Here is a 22,801-nt window from a genome sequence, read left to right on the forward strand (position 1 = left end):
GGTGAAACTCTATCTCTACTAAGAATGCAAAAATTAGCCAGGCATGGTGGTGCATGCCTGTAATCCCAGCTACTCGGGAGGCTAAGGCAGGAGAATCACTTGAACCTGGGAGGCAGAAGCTGCAGTGAGCTGAATCATGCCCTGCACTTCAGCCTGGGTGACAGAATAAGAAGTTGCCTCAAAAAAATAAAATAAAATAAAGAAAAAAAAAAGAAAATATGCTCAATATCATCATTAGGGAAATGCAAAACAAAAACATAATGAAGTGCTACTTAGAATGGCTAAACTAAAAAAGATAGTAACAAGTGTTGATGAAGATATGGAAAAACTAGAAGCCCCATACAATGTTAAAGAGAAAGTAAAATGGTGCAGCCACTTTGGAAAACAGCTTAGCAGCTCCTCAAAAAGTTAATCAGTTACCATATGACACAGTAATTCCACTTCTAGATATATACCCAGAAGAAGAATATGTCCACATAAAACCTGTTTATAGTGGTATTCATAAGAGCTAAAAAGTGGAAATAACCCAAATGTCCATCAACTGATGAATGGATAAACATGTGATATATCCTTACAATGGACTATTCAGCAATAAAAAGGAATGAAGTACTGACCCATGCTACAACATAAACCCTGAAAACATAATGCCATGTAAAAGAAGTGAATCACAGAAAAACAAATACTGTATTATTTCATTTATAAGAAATACCCAGAATAGACAAATCTACAAAGATACAAATACCTTAGTGATTGCCCAGGGCTGCTAATGGATAGGAAGTTTCTTTCTGGGGTGATAAAAATCTTCTGAGGCCAGGCAGTGGATCACACCTGTAATCCCAGCACTTTGGGAGGATCATTTGAGGTCAGGAGTTCGAGGCCTGTCTGACCAACATGGTGAAACCCCATCTCTACTAAAAAATACAAAAACTAGCCAGGCATGGTAGCAGGTGCCTATAATCTCAGCTACTCAGACAGCTGAGGCAGGAGAATAGCTTGAACCCAGGAGACAGAGATTGCAGTGAGTCAATGCCATACCATTGCACTCCAGACTGGACAATAGAGCAAGACTCCCTCTCAAAGAAATAAAAAAAAAGTTCTGAAATTTTTTTCTTTTTTTGGAGAGAGTCTTGCTGTGTTGCCCAGGCTAGAGTGCAGTGCCACAATCTTGGCTCACAGCTACCTCCACCTCCTGGGTTCAAATGATTCTTCTGCCTCAGCTTCCCAAGTAAATGGGATTACAGGTGCACACCACCACATCCCACTAATTTTTTGTATCTTTAATAGAGACGGCGTTTCACCATGTTGCCCAGGCTGGTCTCGAACTCCTGAGTTCAGGCAATCTGCCCACCTTGGTCTCCCAAAGTGCTGGGATTACAGGCGTGAGCCACCATGCCCAGCTGAAAATGTTCTGAAATTTAAGTAGTGATGATGGTTGTACAACTTAGTGAATATACTAAAAACCACTGAATTATACACTTTAAAAGTGAATTTTATGTTAAGTGAACTTTATCTTATTAAAGTTATTTTTTTAATGCTACTATTTGAACCATATGAAAGTGCCATTTTTGCAGTCCAAAAACGGAATATTGGCAACTTTTCAGCCTATGATCATAAAAGACATGTTCTTTTGTTTGGAAAAAAAATAGTCCAGATCTACCCATTCATAAAAAGCAAGCAGCAGCCAGACACAGTGTTTCACATCTGTAATCCCAACACTTTGGGAGGCCAAGGTGGGCAGATCACCTGAGGTTAGGAGTTCGAGACCAGCCTGGCCAACATGCTGAAACTCCGTCTCTACTAAAAATACAAAAATTAGCCAGGCATGGTGGTACATGCTTGTAGTCCCATCTACTCGGGAGGCTAAGGCAGGAGGAGAATCTCTTGAACCCGAGAGGCAGAGGTTACAGTGAGCTGAGATTGCAATGCTGTACTCCAGCCTGGGCAACAGAGTGAGACTTCTCCTTCTCCAAAAAAAAAAAGAAACCCCAAGGAGGGAAGATTTCAAGGTGTTTAAAGGACACACAGGACACACAGGAGAAAGGTTTCAGTTGGCCATTTCAGCTCCCAAATATATTTGTACCCAATTAATTTCTTGATTTTTAAAATAGATTTGTAAGTACATAAACAGATATAGTAAATATGACAGCAAGCCAAACACCTGCAATTTAAAAACCTAAATCTTAAATTTAACAGAGTACTATATGCAAAATATATACACTTTTTTTTCAATTTCAGTTATTAAAATGAAATTGGTCTTACCGCTCTTAATTCAAGTAAACTTAAAACTACCCTTTTGTCCTCTAAATTTTTCAGATTAACTCTAGCTAGTTTTTTAAACTTTCAAATGACATTTTCCCATGACAAATGCAGATCTATAAGCTACCTTAAATCCTTCTTAGAAGTAGAATACAAATTATTAACAGGTAATTAATAAGAGTAGCCAGGTGGTTTAGAATACATTCATTTAGTTAGCTGAGATGACTTATTACCAGCTTACTTACCCAAATGCAATGCTTCCTGGTACCTCTTGGTATCAAAGTACAAAGACACCAGTCTTGCCTAGGAAAGAGAAAAGGCATTGATTGAAGAGGGGCAAAAAAAAGCCACAGAAAGAAATCAAAGATTGACAGTCACAGAACTGTTGCTGTTAAATATGCAATTTCTGACGATAACATCAAATTCAGCGTAAGAGAAGCTCTAGCCAAGTATTGTCTCCTATTATGGCCAGCAAATGACTGTTAACTTTACCATGTTGTTACTTACTACTCTGAGCCAAGTAGCAAATCTGTCTCAAAACTTCAATCAGGGCAATTCTCATAAGTGGGACTACCATCAATAATCTTTCAGTATCTAGACTTACAAAGTTGCTGAAGATACTTTTGATAAGGATGGTAGTTCACCCTCTGTCTCATGCTTAGAGAACTGAAATCAGTACTAATGTAAAACATACCTCCAAAGCTTGGCGTAAGAAAGTTCTTTTCTCTGATTTGGCCCATTCGATGCACTCTAAACACAGCTCGACCTGCAATAAAGAGAGATAGTACATGCAATATTATGTCCTCAAATTCTTCCCACAAACCATGCTCTGGAGAACAGCTTAAATTCCCTCCTTACATATTATCCATGTTGCTCTATTTAGTGTCTGATCCACAGTAGCTCAATGTGTAATGGATATTCCTCCTCTGCCTACCCAAGAGAGACCAAGAACTTCCAAACAACATATATAGATTTCCGGAATCTGATTTCTATGAAATGAATGTAGATTTCTATGACAGATTAGGAATTTTTAAAGCACAGATTTCTCCCAAGTTAGAAATAGTAATGGTAATGTATAGTACACAGGTAATAAAGGGGAAAAATTTTCATCCTAAGCACTAATGCCTCATTCCTAGTAGTTGCTTTTAAGACTCAAAAGGTCCAGCTGGCTCTTTCCCTTTCAGATTCTAAGCAATGCAACTAATCAATTCATCATCACTCTTAAAGCAAACAGATACAGTAACTTAGCTTGTATTAAAGGGAATAAAAGCTGCTCTGAAGGTAGTGAGTAATCTCGACTGGTCACGGTTACAGATCAAGCTCCCTATCTACTCTCTCCCCCCTTCTCATTACTGCACTTTGACTAGTCGTAACAAAATTTTTTTTAATTAAAAAAAAAAAAAAGAAATCAGAATTAGCCTAACACTTAAAAGTGCTTTTAAGCTTTATTTAAAGGCACTCTGAACCCCCAGTCCTATCTGTCACTTAAGCAGTGAGGTAAGGTGCAAAGTAACTGATTTAAAGCAGCACTCAATGCTAGACAGTCTAGAATACCATCAGGTATCCCTGACATGCTAGCTTTGACAGAGTAAATATTAAGTACTACAGATCTTCTATCACTTCTGTTATTGAAAGTTTTATATTAAGGTTGCTAATCAGAGCATAAGATCAAAAGAAATGAAATGAGAAACTGAACTTTCTAGAGAACTACTTCTTAAAGCAGGTTTTTATAAACATCCAAAGTTCTCTTAAGTAATGCTGGCCAGGCGTGGTGGCTCATGCCTGTAATACCAACACTCTGGGAGGCCCAGGCCGGCGGATCATCTGAGGTCAGGAGTTCAAGACCAGCCTGACCAATATGGAGAAACCCCATCTCTAATAAAAATATGAAAAATTAGTCAGGTGTGGTGGCGCATGCCTTTAATCCCAGCTACTGAGGAGGCCAAGGTAGGAGAATCGCTTGAATCCAGGAGAGGCAGAGGTTGTGGTGAGCCAAGATCATGCCATTGTACTCCAGCCTGGGCAACAAGAGCGAAACTCCATCTAAAAAAAAATGCTTTAAGAAGGAAAAACTACAGGGACATAATCCAAATTGACAGGATCTTCTGCTTTTAGATTCTAAATTCTAGCTCTGTAAATAAATTAGCAGATAACATTACAGGGTATTCAGAGGATTCACCGGGAAGAGAACCAACAAAACCTTTACAACTCCTCACTGGAGCCCCCTGGTGGCTACCCAATCTCAACTCTAAACAACTGACATAAAAATTCTCTGCAAATAAAACAGAACCAAAAACTAAAATAAAAGCAAGCTTTATCACAATTGCAGAGTTTTGAGTTATATTCTGAAAGGCTAAATTCAAAGTAAGATTTCTAATATAAATGGAACTGAAAATATTTCACTGAATAGTCTTAGCAAAGGAAATATAAGTGTTCAGTTCTACATAATTTGGAAGGGTAAGAAATGCTCCCCCATTTTACCCAGCAAGTTTTTTCAAAGGACACAAAAATGAATACCTGGGACTTAGAAATATTCCTCTGTAAGTTATATTTCAATAAATAATTTACCACCCCTACCTACCAAAAAAAAGAATGCCTGGGCTGTTGATTCAGTAGTCTAGAATAGAGTGCAGTCACTTAAAGTAAATCTCTAATTAAGAAACAATTAATTCCTACAGTTCACCTGCCTCCATTTCCCTGATAGTCCAGATATTAACTGATTCACCTAAGGTGAACTGACAGGCAACACTGCACAGGTAACATTAGAGGATTCGCCAATAAGAGAACCAACAAAACCTTTGTAACTCCTCATTAAAGCCCCTGGTGGTTACCTAACCTCCAACTCTAAACTCAACTGACCTCTTTAAAATTCTGTAAAAATAAGACAGAACCACCAGCCTGGCCAATATGGTGAAATCCCATCTGTACTAAAAAGACAAAAATCAAACAGGCATGGTGGTGCGCGCCTATAGTCCCAGCTACTCAGGAGGCTGAGGCAGGAGAATCGCTTGAACCCGGGAGGCAGAGGTTGTAGTGAGCTGAGAGCTCACTAATGACTCCAGCCTGGGTGACAGAGCAAGACTCAGTCCCCAACAAAAATAAATAAATGAATAAGAACCCAAAACTAAAATAAAAGCAAGCTATATATCACAACTGTATGAGATGAATTCACCTAAAAACTACTAATCAGTTAATATCTGGACTATCATATGTACCAGCTGCTGGGACCAGAACTTGTGCCTAACTCCAGCACTCTTTCTATCTTAACCCAGCCTTAAGTTATGGTCATCACAGATGTTTCTCCTATAGCAAGCATTTTTTTTTTTACATGAACTGGTTATCTTTTCTTTTTTTCTTTTTGAGATGAAGTCTCATTCTTGTGCCCAGGCTAGGGTGCAATGGCGCAATCTCAGGTCACTGCAACCTCTGCCTCCCAAGTTCAAACACTTCTCCTGCTCAGCCTCCTGAGTAGCTTGGATTATAAGCACCCACCACCATACAAAGTTAACTTCTGTTATTTTAGTAGAGATGGTGTTTGACCATATTGGTCAGGCTGGTCTCGAACTGCTGATCTCAAGTGACCCGCTGACCTCAGCCTCCCAAAGTGTTGGGATTACAGGCATGAGCCACCATGCCCAGATGGATACCTTTATCAATAATAAAGAACTGTAATTGGTGAAACCAGCACCTGAGTTCTAAGGAAAACTTTAAAAAGCACTGCCCTTGCTACTCAGCTATTTTGTTTTGTTTGAGAGGCTCTGTGCTTTGTTAATGCCAACAATGACTGATAAAGGGCATAAGAATATAAAAGAAGTCCATGCTTCTGGAGGAAGGCTCTTACTTGAGTACAAAAACCTGATGTGTTCAAAATTAGATATTTAACCTTTAAATCCGTACTTAACCATTAAAAAAAATTTTATTAACCAAATTCCTGTGGGGAGAAAACAATATTCCAAGTCTGAAATCCTGTAGCACAAACCCATTTTTTCCATTGAAACTTGTTTTGATAGCATGATTTGTGATGTAATTCTTAAAATGTGCTATTGTGTTTCAGTTGCGTAGACTACACCAAAAAAGTTGCCCACAGACTACTCCCTAGAGATCCCTGGAAGGTAAGGTTAATTCTGCAAGTTTAGCTCACTATTTGGCAAGAGTCTGGTTCAGTCTTCCTTCTCTTCTCTTCACTTTACTTTTCTACTCCCCAGCCCTTGACAACCACCCCATCCTCACTCTCTCACTTCCCCTCTCACATGCCCTCACTTTCTAGGCTTCAAACCTTACATTCAAATGAACAGATCATAATCTGAATCATACTAACTCTGGGGACAGCAAGCTGAAGATGGTTCTATAAATTTATCTGTCTTATAGTTAGTCCTCAAATAGAAAAAAACAAGGGAGGCTGAGGCAAGCAGATCACTTGAGGCCAGGAGTTTGAGACCAGTCTGGGCAACATACCAAGACCCTATCTCTACAAAAATTTTGTTAATTAGCCAGGTGTAGTGGTGCGCATCTGTACTCCCAGCAACTTGGGAGGCTGAGGCAGGAAGATTGCTTGAGCCCAGAAGTTTAAGGTTACGGTGAAGTATGATCACACCTGCATTCCAGCATGGGCAGCAGACCAAGACCCCCATTTCAAATAAATAAATAAAATTTCCTATTTTGTCTCAGGCCTCAATACTACTAGGAGAGCCATCCACCTAAGACTTGCTTGTCTATTCTTTCCCAAAACCCAATCCCAGAATTTTAAAAGAACTATGAATAAGGCCAGGTGCAGTGGCTCTCACACACCTGTAATCCTGGCACTTTGGGAGGCCGAGACAGGCAGATCACCTGAGGTCAGGAGTTCACGACCACCCTGGCCAATATGGCAAAACCCCATCTCTGCTAAAAATACAAAAATTAGCTGGGTGTGGTGGCACACACCTATAATCCCAGCTACTCAGGAAGCTGAGGCAAGAGAATCGCTTGAACCCAGGAGGCGGAGGTTGTAGTGAGCCAAGATCACACCACTGTACTCCAGGCTGGGAGACACAGACTCAATCTCAAAAAGAAAAAAGAACTAAGAACAAAAATTATATCCTATTTCTCCAAGTCAGAGACTTTGAGTTACCTAAACAAATGTAGTAACAACACCCCATGCTTACATCTCAATTCAATAAACTCAGATCTTAATTCAACAAAGTATTTCCTGCCTAGGCATAGAGTCTCATGTCTGTAATCCCAGCACTTTGGGAGGCTGAGTCCAGAGGATCGCTTAAGCCCAGGAGTTCAAGACCAGCCAGAGCAACATGGCAAAATCCCATCTCTACTAAAAATACAAAAAAAGAAAATTAGCCAGGAGTGGTGGTGTGCACCTGTAGTCCCAGCTATTTGGGAGGCTGAAGTGGGAGAATTACTTGAGCCCAGGAAGTTGAGGCTGCAGTGAGCTGTGAGCACACCACTGCACATCTATCATAGGGAAGGCACAGCCACAGGCCATACATTCCTTCAACAAATAGGTATGCAGCTTCATCAAACCAAAGTACTCTAAGTGCTAGGGATACAGCAGTCAACAGGACAAAGCAGATATTACCTTAATGGAACTTCAGGAGGAAACATGTTAAACAAGAGTTATATTTACATATTTTATATATACACACACATATACATATATTTTTTTTTTGAGACAGAGTCTCACTGTGTTGCCCAGGATGCAGCACAGTGCCGTGATCTCAGCTCACTGGAAGCTCTACCACCCCCGTTCAAGTGATTCTTGTGCCTCAGCCACCTGAATAGCTGAGATGAGGCTGGGCGTGGTGGCTCACACCTGTAATCCTAGCACTTTGGGAGGCTGAGGTGGGTGGATCACCTGAGGTCAAGAGTTCAAGACCAGCCTGGCCATCATGGTGAAACCCCATCTTAAAAAAAAAAAAAAAGGGAAAAAAAGAAAAAAATATAGCTGAGATTTACAGGCATGGACCTGGCTAATTTTTGTAAAAAATATCTTTTATGGAAGAAAGCTTTTGATTTACCTACCCCCCACACACACAAAAAAATTTTTTTAAAGGAAGCAAAGATAGGGTATTTTAGATAGGGTGATCAAGGAAAGTCTCTGAAGAGGTAAGATGTGAACGAAAACATGAAACAATGTAAAGAAAAAACCCCTGATAAGATCAAGCTGACTGCAGTCCATATGTATATAAATGTTCCAAGCCCAGACAGTTTGAAGTGTAGAAAAATAAGGCCAGTAATTACAGACATAAAGAAAGTAAAAGGAGACTAGTATAGTGGATGTGGGCAGTGGTAGCCATGGCTAAGGAATTTGAACTGTACCAGGAATGAGGCTCTGTGGTACTGCAAGGCATACAGTGCTTCACCTGAGTGAGATTATATTGCAGTAAAGGAGGTAAGGCAAGTGTAAAGCAATTGTCAGATGAGGCAGAATAATCAGAAACAGAGCATGTATAAAATACAATGTGAGTCACTGAAAGAGATAAAACCACATTAAAGCCAGGAAGGAAAGAGTTCAGAGGTGGAATCTGAGATAAGACTATGGAAGGGACAGCCGGGCGCAGTAGCTCATGCCTGTAATCCCAGTACTTGGGAGGCTGAGGCGGGTGGATCACAAGGTCAAGAAATCGAGACCATCCTGGTCAACATGGTGAAACCCCGTCTCTGCTAAAAATACAAAAAATCAGCTGTACATGGTGGCGTGTGCCTGTAATCCCAGCTACTCAGGAGGCTGAGGCAGGAGAATTGCCTGAACCCAGGAGGCGGAGGTTGCGGTGAGCGGAGATCGCGCCATTGCACTCCAGCCTGGGTAACAAGAGCGAACCTCCGTCTCAAAAAAAAAAAGACTATGGAAGGGAAAGGTACAGAATGAGGGTCATGCAGGGCTTGTTCAGCAAACAACCAGGCATACAACATGGCTGACATGTTTGATACGCTTGATAGAGTACTGGGAGATTAGACTACAGCAGTAGGTTGTATTGCAGAAGACTACATTGTAGAAAATCATTAATTATCTAACTCTGCAGCCAATGGAAAGCCACTAAAGGTTTAAGTTATGGGAGAAGAGAAAGAGGAATAAAAAAATTATTAGAGGGCTATTTTGTAAAGTATCTCTGACTACAGTGTAATGAGGCTTTTGCAGTAGTCCAAGTAAAAAATAACCAAACTAGATGGCAGCTGTAAAGAGAGAACAAATACAAAAGAGGTGGAAAAGCAGACACTGAAGAAAGCTGAATCGATAAAATTTAATAAATGGCTGGATGTTGATGTTGCCCCTACTGACTTTAAGGTGCAGGTGAGACAATCTGGATGATTCACAATTTGTTCCAAAACAAGCAAATAACCTATAATCCACAAAAATTATTGAAAAAAGTCCTGCTTACTGGAATAAGACTCTGGTTCTTGATAAAAGCAAACTGCTAATCATCAAAAAAATCAGCCTTAGCCGGGTGTAGTGGTGCACACCTGTAATCCTAGCACTTGGTAGGGCAAGGCAGGTGGATCATTTGAGCCCAGGAGTTCAAGACCAGCCTGGGTAACATGGCAAAACTCCATCTCTACAAAAATAGAAAAATTATCCGAGCATGGTAAGTGCATGCCTGTAGTCCCAGCTACTCAGGAGGCTAAGGCAGGAGGATCACTTGACTCTAGGAGGTTGAAGCTGCAGTGAGCTGAGATTGTGCCACTGCACTCCAGCCTGGACAATAGAGCAAGATTGTCTCAAAAAACAAAAACAGACTTTACTAAAAACTAAAATGACACTGATGATAAAATGATACAATGCCTAAAAGTGTATCCTTTCACCCTAAAAAAAGGAAGAAAGGTCTCTAGTTTATATAAAGGTAATGTGCAATGAACAATGACAACACACAACCACAGTTAAGGGAGAGCCTAACTAGTCAGTCAGTCAGAGAGTCACATGACAAAGGCCAGGGAATCCTAGTAGCCAACTATAACAGAGCACTAAAATGTGACTTGAGTGGATTTCCACATAGAAATAGGAGAAATAACTATTAAACAAATGCACGTCGGACACGGTGGCTGATGCCTGTAATCCCAAAACTTTGGGAGGCCAAGGAGGGTAGATCATCTGAGGTCAGGAGTTCAAGAACAGCCTGACCAACATGAGGCTTGAAACTCCATCTCTAATAAAATACAAAATTAGCCAGGAGTGGTGGCACATGCCTGTAATCCCAACTACTGGGGAGGCTGAGGCAGAAGAATCCCTTGAACCAGGGAGGTGGAGGTTGCAGTGAGACAAGATCACGCCTTTGCACTCCAACCTTGGCAACAAGAGCGAAACTCCATCCAAAAAAAAAAAATGCAGTTCTATCCACTGAAACAGCTTTAGGTTATGGAGAGGGATAATTTCAGAAACTTCGGTGGAGTTCCACAGCTTCCACAATTAATTTTTCTGCCCCAAAACTTCCTAGTAATAATTAGTCAGTTTCAAATTAACATTTACTAATCAGTCTCTGTGTACTTTATTTCAAACAAAGAATAGTACCACTGTCACGAGTTTTTAAAGTATAATTTTTTTAAAAGTCTAATACTCCAAATAACTTTTAATTTATTCATTAAAATAACTGACGCTTGAATTCAAAATAGCCATCTATTTTTAATATACAATCATCAAACATATTGGCCAGAGACATGAATCTGAAGACAGCTCTACAATGAACTTTCTACAAATAAAGTTAGTATACAATGTTTAAATCAGGATTCAAAGAATCATTAAGGCCAGATTTTACAAAAGATATGGTTCCCAAATGGGATACATGTGTCCTAGGTTTCTGAAATTCCCATTTATTCAATATGCTACTAAGGCCTTATATACCTTTCATGCCCACAGAGGCGACAGCAAACAATCAGACATATAACCAACTAGCAATTCTGCCCTTACATTATCCGACATTTTATATTTGTTTATTGCCTGCCTTCCGCATAAAAAAAAAATTCTCATGACAACAGTGACTGTGTTTTTTCAACTGTATCCCCAGTACTTATAACATGCCTAACATGTAACAGGCACTCAATGAATACTGATCAATATATCCATAAGAAAGACAAAAACTGTATTATTCTACAAACAGATCCAAGCAATTACAATATACCCTGCTTGAATCTGCCACTTTTTACAGAATGATGTTTAATTTTGGTATGTGTCTCTTCCCGAATTGCAGAAAATACAGTTATCTTTGAAAAGGCTGGAAAAGATTCAGTGATGACAGAGAAGAACTCTTTAATATAGCTCAGGATCTAGTCTGAACTTGTGGGACACATACAGGAACACCAGAGTCACTTCTGCACAATGAGACGCAAACAGATGGATGTCACCCCTCACTAAAGGCATATATGCAGTACAAAACATGCCAAGAAGGGATACCACAAGACTTAATTAGTGCTCAGAAGGAGCTTTGTGACACAAGATGAAAGGTACCACAGACACAGAAAACATCACAAAGGTGTGGCAATACAATACCTCAAAGACAAGAATCAGTTTGTGACCCTGATGTAATGAGGATTCCAGGGACCACTGACAATCTCCACTTACAAAGCAAAGCATGGAACAGACCCAAAGTATCAAATGCCCTGTAACAAAGAGAAACTGACATGATAAGTCCTGCGCTGTCCTCCCAGCTTTCCTTTCCACATTAGTGCAGGCAGGCATTTCTTCCATGGAGACGAACTTTTCTCCAAATTGTCTGCTTTCCATCATTAATATCACTTACCTCCTGCCCTGTAGCTGCTTCCATATCAAGAAACAGATCAAGAAGAGATCGGACCAGGCGAGCTGCTTTAGCCTTGCTGATGGAATTCAAGAAGGGTCGCACATACTTCAGGAGTCCCCCAAGCTCTGTATGAAAGGCAATTCAAAAAGAGAAGTAAACATCAACATTTGATACAAAATACCCATTTTAAAAATTGACCCAACATCATAAGGTACTTACATCACTGGAATCAGTCTAAATGAAACTTACTAGGAGTTTAAAGTATTCCTATTTCAGTTAGGAAGGTGAATAAGACAAGAAGAAGAAGAAAAAAAAGCATTCCTAGCAAATAGCAGAGTAGCAAAAATAAGTTAACATTATACACCAAATTTTCATTCTGTTCCCTACCCAGACAGTGGTTTACTATGAAGTTCCAGGAAAAGCTCATGTCTGTGCTTCATTTATCCATCTTAATGAAAGATAAACAGCCAAGTACTCATAATCTCAAAAAGCAGTTTTCTAGAACATGAAATATGCTGTGTCCCTGCCGCCTTAACAAAATTACTTCTCACAACCAACAAATTATTAACAGGTTATAGAAGTAATTTTTTTTCTAATTTCCAAGTCTGCTTCAGCTGTTCCCCTTAAATAGACAGAGCTTTTCTACTCCAGATGCCTTTTTCCTGTCTTTCTGCAGTGCTCCCCAGGTTAGCCTTTCCGCAATATCACTTTCCTGGCACTCTTCTGAATAAACTTTTCACATAGAAGTTAGAGTGTTTTGCCCTTATAGTGCTACTGTATCTCTTTTAAATTCCTCATAAATCTTCAAAACCTAAGTGTTACACTATGATCAAAAAAGGTATCCACCATAGAGCACTTCCCCCACTTTATAGAAGAGGGCAGTACACAAACTCTAAAGAAACATCTTTCAAAACAATAAACTACAAAAAAATAAAATAAATAAACTAGAGATATGTTTGTTAAACAGTAAAAATTAGAGGATGTTTCAACTAAACAACTAAGGAGGTATTTCTGGAATGTAGGTTAAAATTACTTTAGTGCCACTGCCTCTTTAATATTCTCCAATTGCAGACTCACCCTCTTGAGAACTCTAATTCAGGGCAAGCAAGCCTCACCCTCCAGAGAATGCTAATTCAAGACCCTGAAATTCTCATCTGCCTGAATAGTCAGAAAATGCATGGGACTGTGTCAGGTACTTAAGAACTTGACTTAGAGTCGAAAAGTTCATTTTTCCCCTTCACTCCCCAGTACTGACCTTTGATTCCCAATGTTAAAAACTTTTTGCCATTCTGCCACCTCATTCACCTCTGCACAGACTATGGCATATACCCCTGCTTCCAAGAGATACCAATGCTATAATCTCATCTGAAATGTCTTCCTGTCTTTTCAGCCTATACAAATCTTATTTATCCTTTCAGGTCCATCAAAGTCCTATTGGGGTTTTCCATTCTAACTCCAGTCTAGAGTGATTTCCCCCTCAAATTCCTTTTGCATTTATTTCAATGATATTATGTAATGATGGCTTTTTAAAAGTAGTATGGTGCAATGTCCCTTCTCCCACAGAATTTCCTCCTGTGCCTGAATGATTCTAAATGATTTCTAGTCACAGAAATATTCACAAAGCAGCCTATTCCAATGTTAGCCAACCAAATTATTCCTTTTTGAAACGCAAATCTATACCTTCTTTCACATGGTTTTAAATACTTACAGTAATTATTATTTACATCTCCCTAACTTTCCCTTTATCCAAGCTAAACATCTTTGGCTATTTCAATGATTCCTCCAAAGTCCTTATTTCTAGATAACTTAGTTGCTCTCCTCTGAACAAACTCTAATTTGTAAAGGTACTATTTGTGGTATTTTGTGGTACCCAGAAATGAAAACAATGCTCCAGGTTTGTTTTCTGACAGTAGACCAGGAGGCTTAATTCTCTTGATCTGGCCGTCATATGTAACATAAGACAGCATGTTTTGCTTTTTCTAATACCTCTGTTGTTTCAGACTGAGTTTGTTAAAGTCATTTTTAATAGACTACTGTTGAAACAGGTCACTCCCCCAACCTCTGTTTTGAAAAATACTTTTAAGTATATAACTTAATCCTTTTCACAACTGAATTTAATCTTCCTGGCTTTGGCAATAACTGTGAATCTTAATTCTGTCTTCTAAATGTACTGAGTCATCTACAAAAAATAAGCATGCCTTCTGAATGGCTTTAACCATTGATTCCAGATGCTGCCCAGAAAAACAAGACAGATCCTCATGACATAAGGCCCGAAGACTTCCCTTCAGGTTGACAAATGATTCATTTATTAACATGTTTTGGATAAAGTTATTCAGCCCATTGTAAATTCGTAAACTGTACTTGTGATATTAATATTATGGCAAAAGTTTGACTATGCTGCTTACATCAGATATATAGTCCATATCATTCCTCTAATCCAGGGGCTGGCAAACCTTATCTGTGAAGGACCAGATAGTAAATTTTTTTGGCTTTGCAGGTTATATGATCTTAGTAGCAGGTCCTGAACTCAGCCAGTCACACACAGTGTGGAAACAAATGGGCATGGCTTTGTTCCAATAAAACTTTATTTACAAAACAGGTGTCATGCAGAACTCTGAAAATCTATGGGTCTGATAAAGCTAACCCAAAAGAAAGAACTAGGCTGGGCATGGTGGTTCACACCTGTAATCCTAGCATGTTGGAAGGCCAAGGCAGGCGGATCACTTGAGCTCAGGAGTTCAAGACCAGCCTGGGCAACATGATGAAACCTCCCTCTACAAAAATACAAAAAATTAGCCGGGCATGGTGGTGTTGGCCTGTAGTCCCAGTTACTTAGGGAGCTGAGGCAGGAGCATCACTTGATTCCAGGAGGTCAAGGCCACACTGAGCCAAGATCATGTCACTGCACTCCAGCTTGGGTGACAAAGTGAGACACTGTCTCAAAAAAACAAAACAAAACAAGAGAGAACTAAGATAAGTTTGGAATAATTTGTTCACAATAAATCCACTGTTTTAAGAGATTACTATCTCCTTATCAAATAATCTGTCCCAGAACTCTACCACTGATGACCATGTATAGTGTCTATTATTTATTTTGCTTCGATGTACACCACACAGTGAATACATCTATTCTTTGCATTACCCTCTTGAAAGGTAGAATAACATTTGCCCATCCTCAGTTTCCTTATACCTCTTCATGATTTTTCTCAGAATATATGGCTCTATAGTTATAAGTGTTAGAACTATTTTTTGATAATAAAAGAAACTGTTAGAGTCTAAAGACCCGAACTTACTTACAGAGACTATCTGCTCTGTCTTCTCTCACCTACCATTAATTCTCTCTTTCTGCTGTTATTTCTATTTTTTTCACTTTGAAAAATCATTTTCCTTCCTAGAAAAGGCAGAGGTGAAACATGAGCTAAGCAGTCTGCCTTTTTCTCTAACACCTGCTAGCATTACAATATTTTCTCTAACACCTGCTAGCATTACAATATTTTCTCTAAGCACTGAGTGTTATTCTTCTTACCCTGAGAGGCAAATGATCTCTTAGTTGTCCCCCTGCTTTTCTTTCTTGTCTTTTTTTTTTTTTTTTTTGAGACAGAGCATCACTCAGTCACCCAGGCTGTAGTACAATGGTGCAATTGTGGCTCACTGCAGCCTTGACCTCCCAAGCTCAAGTGATCCTCCTGCCTCTGTTTCCCAAGTACCTGGGACCACAGGCACACACCACCACACCTAGCCAATTTCTTAATTTTTTTATAGACATGGGGTCTCCCTATATTACCCATCCTGCTTTAAAAAAATTTTTAATACAGATAGGGTCTCACTATGTGGTGCAAACTGGTCTCTAACTCCCAGCTTCAAGCAAGCCACCCACCTCAGCTTCCCAAAGTGCTGGGATTACAGGTGTGAGCCACTGTGCCCAGATGCCATTTTTCAAAAGACTCAGTTCATCTTCTGTTTTAGTCTACTACTGTTTTATATTCATTCTTTTTTATACTTCCTGTTTCTATTTTCATACATACTGAGTTAATTTTTTTTTAAGTCCTATAAAATATACTGACTTCTTCCTATTCTTACTGGGATTATTTGTAATTATATGACCAGAATTTCCTTGTCAGAACCTCACAGAACTTAGCTGAGCACAGTGGTTCACTCCTGTAATCCCAGTACTTTGAAGGCCGAGGCAGGTGGATCACAAGGTCAAGAGATCAAGACCATCCTGGTCAACATGGTGAAACCCCATCTCTAATAAAAATACAAAAATTAGCTGGGCATGGTGGTGCATGCCTATAGTCCCAGCTACTCAGGAGGCTGAGGCAGGAGAATTGCTTGAACCCAGAAGGCGGAGGTTGCGGTGAGCCGAGATCGTGCCATTGCACTCCAGTCTGGGTAACAACAGCGAAACTCCATCTCAAAAAATAAATAAAATAAAAGTTTTAGGCTATGAAATATGCAAATCCTGAGCCTAGGCATCATGTCTGATGATGCTCAACACTACTTGCAACCACAATTATACATCAGACATTGTTTTATTCAGTAATCCCCAAGTGATTGTTGTTGGCCAGGAATCCTATCTTACATTTTTGAGTAGAATACTTAGCACAATGCTATGCATATATCAAATGCATAAAAAACAAAACTGAAGATTAATGGAACAGACATATTTTCTGTTCTCAGGGAGCAAACAATACAAACCTCTCTATCACTAATAGCAAAGGCAGATAAATATATGTAGGCCTCCAAGAATTCCTTAGAGTTCCCATTGTGTATACCTATACTCATCAAACTTTCTTAGAAAACATAAGTAACATAGAAATGTTTTTGAAAGTTCTTGCCAGGCGCAGTGGCTCATGCCTATAATCCTAGCACTTTGGGAGGCTGAGGTGGGTGGATCACCTGAAGTCAGGAGTTCAAAACCAGCCTGGTCATCATGGTGAAACCCCATTTTTTTAAAAAAAAAGAAAGTTCTTAAAATTCATCGCTTAAATTCTAACAGGTTTAGCAGTATAGTTCTAAACTTCTCAGGTATTGGGTCATAAGGCAGGAAGGGCAAGAAATAAGGCGAGAATACATAAAAAATAGGAATTTCAAGCAAAACAATAACATTTCGGATGAAAATTACTGAAGTGTTCACTATATACCATACACTTGTTCTTAATTCACGCCACTGGAGCAAAGTAGAAATTTGGATATTGCAACAAAAAAATATTTTTTTTTTGAGATAGCGTCTTGCTCTGTCACCCAGGCTGAGGCACAGTAGTGTGATTATAGCTCACTATAGCCTCAACCTCCTTGGCTCAAGTAATCCTCCCCCCTCAGTCTCCAGAGTAGCTGGGGACTACAGAAAAATAACACCACACCCAGCTAAGTTTTCTATTTTTTGCAGGGACAGGGTCTCACTATGTTGCCAGAGCTGGTCGCAAATTCCTGGGCTCAGGGGATCCTCCTGCCTCACCTGCCAAAGTGCCGGGATTGTAGGCATGAGCCACAACACCTGGCTAACAACAAAAAAAACTTTCACATCACCTCAGTTGGCTTTATAATTCAGAAAAAGTATTAATTGGGCCAGGTGCGGTGGCTCACGCCTATAATCCCAGCACTTTGGGAGGCTGAGGCGGGTGGATCAAGAGGTGAAGAGATCAAGACCATCTTGGTCAACATGATGAAACCCCGTCTCTCGTAAAAATACAAAAAATTAGCTGGGCATGGTGGCGCGTGCCTGTAATCCCAGCTACTCAGGAGGCTGAGGCAGGAGAATTGCCTGAACCCAGGAGGCGGAGGTTGTGGTCAGCCGAGATCGCGCCATTGCACTTCAGCCTGGGTAACAAGAGCAAAACTCCATCTCAAAAAAAAAAAAAAAAGAAAAAGTATTAATTATATTTTGCATGGAGTAACTGTCAAAACTGTTTTGAAACCCCCCCAAGCTCAAATTAACTGACAGACAATGGAATCCATATGTATGTTAACTAGGAGGGAAGTTAGCCTACGATGAAAAGACACCACCCACCAGTGATCATTTGTAAGTAGACAATTAAAGGAAAGCAATAGCCATGATGTCCTGTGGCTATCTGAGCTCTGAAGTAGGACGACATGGGTTCAAATCCTAAGTCTACCAGTTATTAGTTGAACGAGCTTGGGTAGATTATTTAACTTTTCTGTGCTCAGTATCCTCATGTGTAAAACAGATAACAGTACCTACTTCAAGTTGTTTTAAGGATTTAATCAAGTTAAACCATGTATGTGTTTAAAAGAGTAACTAGTTGGCCAGGTGCAATGGTTCACACCTGTAATCTCATCATTTTGGGAGGCTGAGGCAGGTAGATCACCTGAGGTCAGGAGTTCGAGACCAGCCTGACCAACATGCTGAAACCTCACCTCTACTTAAAAAAAAAAAAAAAATTAGCCAGGCATAGTGGCACATGTCTGCAATCCTAGCTACTAGGGAGGCTAAGGTAGAAGAATCACTTGAGGTTGCAGGGAGCCAAGATCACACAATCTGCACTCCAGCCTGGGCAGTAAGAGTGAAACTCTGTCTCAAAAAAATTTTTTTAAAAACAACAAAAAAAAGAGTAACTAGTTCATAGCACTCAAAAACCATTACATATGGTTCTTCTAATAGCTACTTAATGATGTTTTCAGTAAGATATAAGGCCCACGTAAAGACATCCTCACAATTTCATACATCTTTATTCAATTCTATAGACTGAGCTTAATAATTAATAAATCAGTTATCTTTAATTGGAAAAAAAAATCTTAGTTCTCAAGTTCAAGAAGTTGTGCTAGCTAACCCCCATCATTCTCTCGAACAACATAATTTTAGGGAAAATCATTCATGAGGTCACTTACCAGAGCTTAATTCATTCTAATCAAATGTGTTCTAAATTCATTTTAAACTTGACAAAAATCACCCATTTTAAGTTTAAACAGATTCCTCTCTAAATACTATTATCACTTTACCAGTGAAAGGTCCTTCCTGGTCAAAAGGACTCTCTTCTCATTCCAAGGACACACCCATCCTCAGACTATTATGTCAAATCTAATCACTCAATGGTTTAATTACAACTAGAATGTTTGAGCAATGTGCCCAAAGTTTTAGGTACGACTGGAGAAGTCTTGGAAAGGCTACATTTAAAGTCTTACTTGGCGGCACGCGGTGACTCACACCTGTAATCCCAGCACTTTGGGAGGTCGAGGCGGGTGGATCACGAGGTCAAGAGAACGAGACCATCCTGGTCAACGTGGTGAAACCCCGTCTCTATTAAAAATACAAAAAATTAGCTGGGCACATGGTGGCGCTCGCCTGTAGTCCCAGCTACTTGGGAGGTTGAGGCAGGAGAATCACCTGAAACCAGGAGGCGGAGGTTGAGGTGAGCCGAGATAGCGCCACTGCACTCCAGCCTGGGTAACAAGAGCGAAACTCTTCCGTCTCAAAAAAAAAAAAAAAAAAAAAGTCTTACTCATTCTTATTCTTAATTAGCAGAAGAAAAGAAAAACAGTGAGTCACTTGGATACAAACTCCCTGGTCATTTTTAAATCAGGTGCTTAAGACGCTATCTATCTTAAATACATCAGAGTTGCTCAGTAAAATTATTGAAGACTGTTGCTGCCTCTGTAAGGGAATACAGTGAGAATTCAAAAACCAGAAACAAATCAGAGATCACTATATCCCAACAAAAATAAGACTGTCACTCATTTGCAAAACAAAACTGCCATGAAAGAACTGAGTTTAAAGACCACTTAATTTCCTGCTAAAAAAAAGTTACCAAGAAAATAAAGCTGAATTCAGTTTGTGGATGGAGTCCCATGATTCTTTACTCCAGTAAAAGACAGGAACTGCATTCAGCATTTGAGGTACAATCCATGTGTAGCACTCACCTGCAGCTTGTCCGGTCTTCGCCAGGAGAGATCCCAGTTCCAGGATGCTCTGCTCTTTGACTTGCACTGCCTCCTCATCGTTTTCCTGAATGTCACGCTTCACTGGGAGAGAAAAACGCAACCCTCTTAAAATTCTGACCAAAAAAATGAAGACTGAAGGAAATTTCACCCTCATAAGACCCATTACAAACTCATATTTGCCAAAAGACAAATTCTAAAGAGTAAAAAAAAAAAAACCTCTAAGCCAGGAAAAAAAAATGATCATATATACGTAAGACATGCTCCATGTAAATCATAAAAAAAAAAAAAAAAGGATTCTCTTTTGATTTTAAATGTGCCTCTTCATTCTATCCACTAGAATTTTGCTTATCTACATACACTGAGTTTCTGTTGTGGTTAAAGCAAAATTAAAACAAATCCTTCATACTTAAGGTGCCAAGATTCATGCTAGTCACTATATTATGTGAAGATATTAAACATGCCTGTCGTTTATGTCACTAACTAAAATCAAATGACCAAGTTATTGATGACTGTAAGTCAAAAGCCTTTCAATAAACTTCAGGTCTGTGAAAAGCCTCAGGTGATGAGTGTGTTAGGGATAAGCAGTTCTATAAAGCCATTCAAGAAAAACAACTCTATCAAAGCCCCAGTGTGATCCTGCACAGCTTCACTTAGGAGAGACTGCTGTTTTTTAATGCATTGAGGTCTGTGAAAAGAACTTTGTGCTACCTGTCCTGTTTTCAACAGTTAATAACTATTTTAACATTCAAACATGGAATAGTCTCTCCAAGTTTGTAGTGATCATCACTAGTTACTACTACTCTTACCAAGCATCATGACTTGACAAAAACCAAGATTTTGATACTCCATGATGGAGTCCAGAAAAAGTAAGACCATCAACCATCATGTCTCAAGCTTGCTCTAACAGTGAAGTTTTCAGGGAACTCTCCCCCAGTATAATGAGCAAACAGGAAATACTCTAATTGTAATGTTTAACATAATTTCTACTTTATGAAAGCCAAAACATTAGGCACTAGGCACAGAAAATTAAAATTCATGCTCGTCACATAAGTTCTAAGTGTACCCAGAATAAAATACACAACGAACGGTGATTGAGATAATTCCGGTTCAGTAAAAGTAATGGACCTAAGATCAGAACTTTTAAAATTAAACACCTCTTACTAATATAATTCATTCAAAGATACATCTTGACGCCCACCTCCTCTCTTTCTCTAGTATCCCCAATGACAAAGTATCAAGATCTTGTCATTGTCCTTTCTCCGTGCAAATCTGGAACACCAAAATTCAACACACTAAAGTCACACGACAACATCTTGCAAGTCCAACATACAGGTGCATTCTCATACTACTTGTTGAGCCAATTCAAATCTTCTCAAGCTACGCTAAAACGATCCCATCACATGCGGTGAAGAGCTAGTCCATGCCCTAACTGAATCCTTTATGTGTGAACATTAAAGTCTTCCTCTGTCATCGCAAATTTCTGTTCACACTTGAATCCCATAGAAAGCTGCCGGAAGCGACCGGCTGGGATTCCCATTTCAGTTTTCCTGTTGTGGGCAGGTGTAGACCATCATACAGTGTTAAGAAAAATTTCTTTAATTTTTCCGGCAACATGCTGCCGACCCGTTGCAAAGCATTCCTTGAACTCCGCGGCTGACAACTAACTCCCTTAACTCACTTCCAACCCCTCTACAGGGAGTCTGAAAAGATTAGTCACCTCCTGTAGCCGGGCGGTCCCGCTCCAACACCTCACTCTTACACTCTACACAGCGCAGATGAGCGTCTCGGCCACCTCCACAAACCAAATGCCAATCTGAGGTGTGTGTCACCCCTGCATTTCTCACATTCTGAAAGAGACCCTCCTCTAATGGAGCTTTCCACCGTGGGGCTGGACAGGGAGAGATAGCAGCTCCCCAAGTCCCGTGGAAGGAAACTCCTAGAGAAGAGCAAGCGCTCGCGCTCCCACCCGGAGCAGGCTGTGCTGATTACAACGGCGGGAAATGCCCGTCCTGAGCTGGTTTCGCCAAGGCCTTTCAACTAGAGACTCTCGGACCAGTCCATGACCAGCTCGCAGCCCGGCACTGCTCCGGGTACCAGACCAGCTCGTGCGGGCCAGAGCCGGGGACGAGGCTAGGGACGGGTGGGGGCCCAGCTCGGCCCATTCTCCCACGCCACGCTGAGCCCCCCGTGAGTCAGCAGCCGGCAAGGGAACCCGGGGGCTGCTTCAAGGCCTCCCACAAGAGTGGGACCCGGGGGGCTCCGGGGAGATCCGAGCGGCCTGCGCCCCCGGCCCGGCCCCCCTCACACACAGTGAGTCAGCAGCACCACAGCCGACTAGCCCAGCCCCTCTCCGCTGCCACCGACCGACAGAAGCCGAGCTGGGCCGACAGGGCCGGAGAGGCGGCGCGGCGACCTTTACCGATGGAATGGAGGATGTCGATGGAGGCCTCCCGGTCGGTGCTGAGTAGAGACTGGGCTCTCTGGAACTCCACCACCGCCGCCGCCGCCATCTTACCGCTCTCACACCGTCCCCGGCCACGGCCGCCGACGCCGGAAACACACGCCCGGAAAGCCCGCCCTCGCGTCCCTCCGCCCGTAGCTCCCGAGGCTCCGTTTCCAGAGAACCCCGGGAGTTGTAGTCTCTCCGCTGGGCACGGGCTGACGGATGGGGAGAGCGGGAGTGCCTCGCAGGTGGGCTGCAAGCTCCATAGCGCCGCCTAGCGGGCGGGCGGCGAGGAAAAGAGGCGGTGCCTTGCAGGGGAAGCTCAACGTCGGTCCCCGCCCACCCCAAAAGAGGCTTCTTGATTCTGGCCCCTCTCGCGCACCCCTGAGAGGGGTTCTTGAGTACCGGGCTAGGTGTTCAGTCACAGCTGTGTAGCTTTTTTTGCAACTTCCCCGATTTAACCATTCATTCAGGGCGTTAC

At 40.9% G+C, this 22,801-nt stretch overlaps 1 protein-coding gene across 1 annotated transcript in view; it reads right to left on the reverse strand.

Moving 5' to 3' along the window:
* PSMD11 (proteasome 26S subunit, non-ATPase 11) overlaps positions 1-22,423 on the reverse strand; it is a 38,621-nt gene extending 16,198 nt beyond the window's left edge. The window contains exons 1-5 of the mRNA XM_002748378.6: positions 22,297-22,423; positions 19,857-19,958; positions 11,979-12,103; positions 2,951-3,022; positions 2,502-2,559 (exon numbers count right to left, since the gene is read on the reverse strand). Of these exons, the coding sequence (XP_002748424.2) occupies positions 2,502-2,559; positions 2,951-3,022; positions 11,979-12,103; positions 19,857-19,958; positions 22,297-22,387 (448 nt within the window). The 5' untranslated portion in view covers positions 22,388-22,423. The remainder of the gene's footprint in view (positions 1-2,501; positions 2,560-2,950; positions 3,023-11,978; positions 12,104-19,856; positions 19,959-22,296) is intronic.
* Between the last annotated feature and the right edge of the window lie 378 nt (positions 22,424-22,801).

The sequence above is a fragment of the Callithrix jacchus genome, chromosome 5, assembly GCF_049354715.1.
Source record: "Callithrix jacchus isolate 240 chromosome 5, calJac240_pri, whole genome shotgun sequence".
Classification (NCBI taxonomy): domain Eukaryota; kingdom Metazoa; phylum Chordata; class Mammalia; order Primates; family Cebidae; genus Callithrix; species Callithrix jacchus.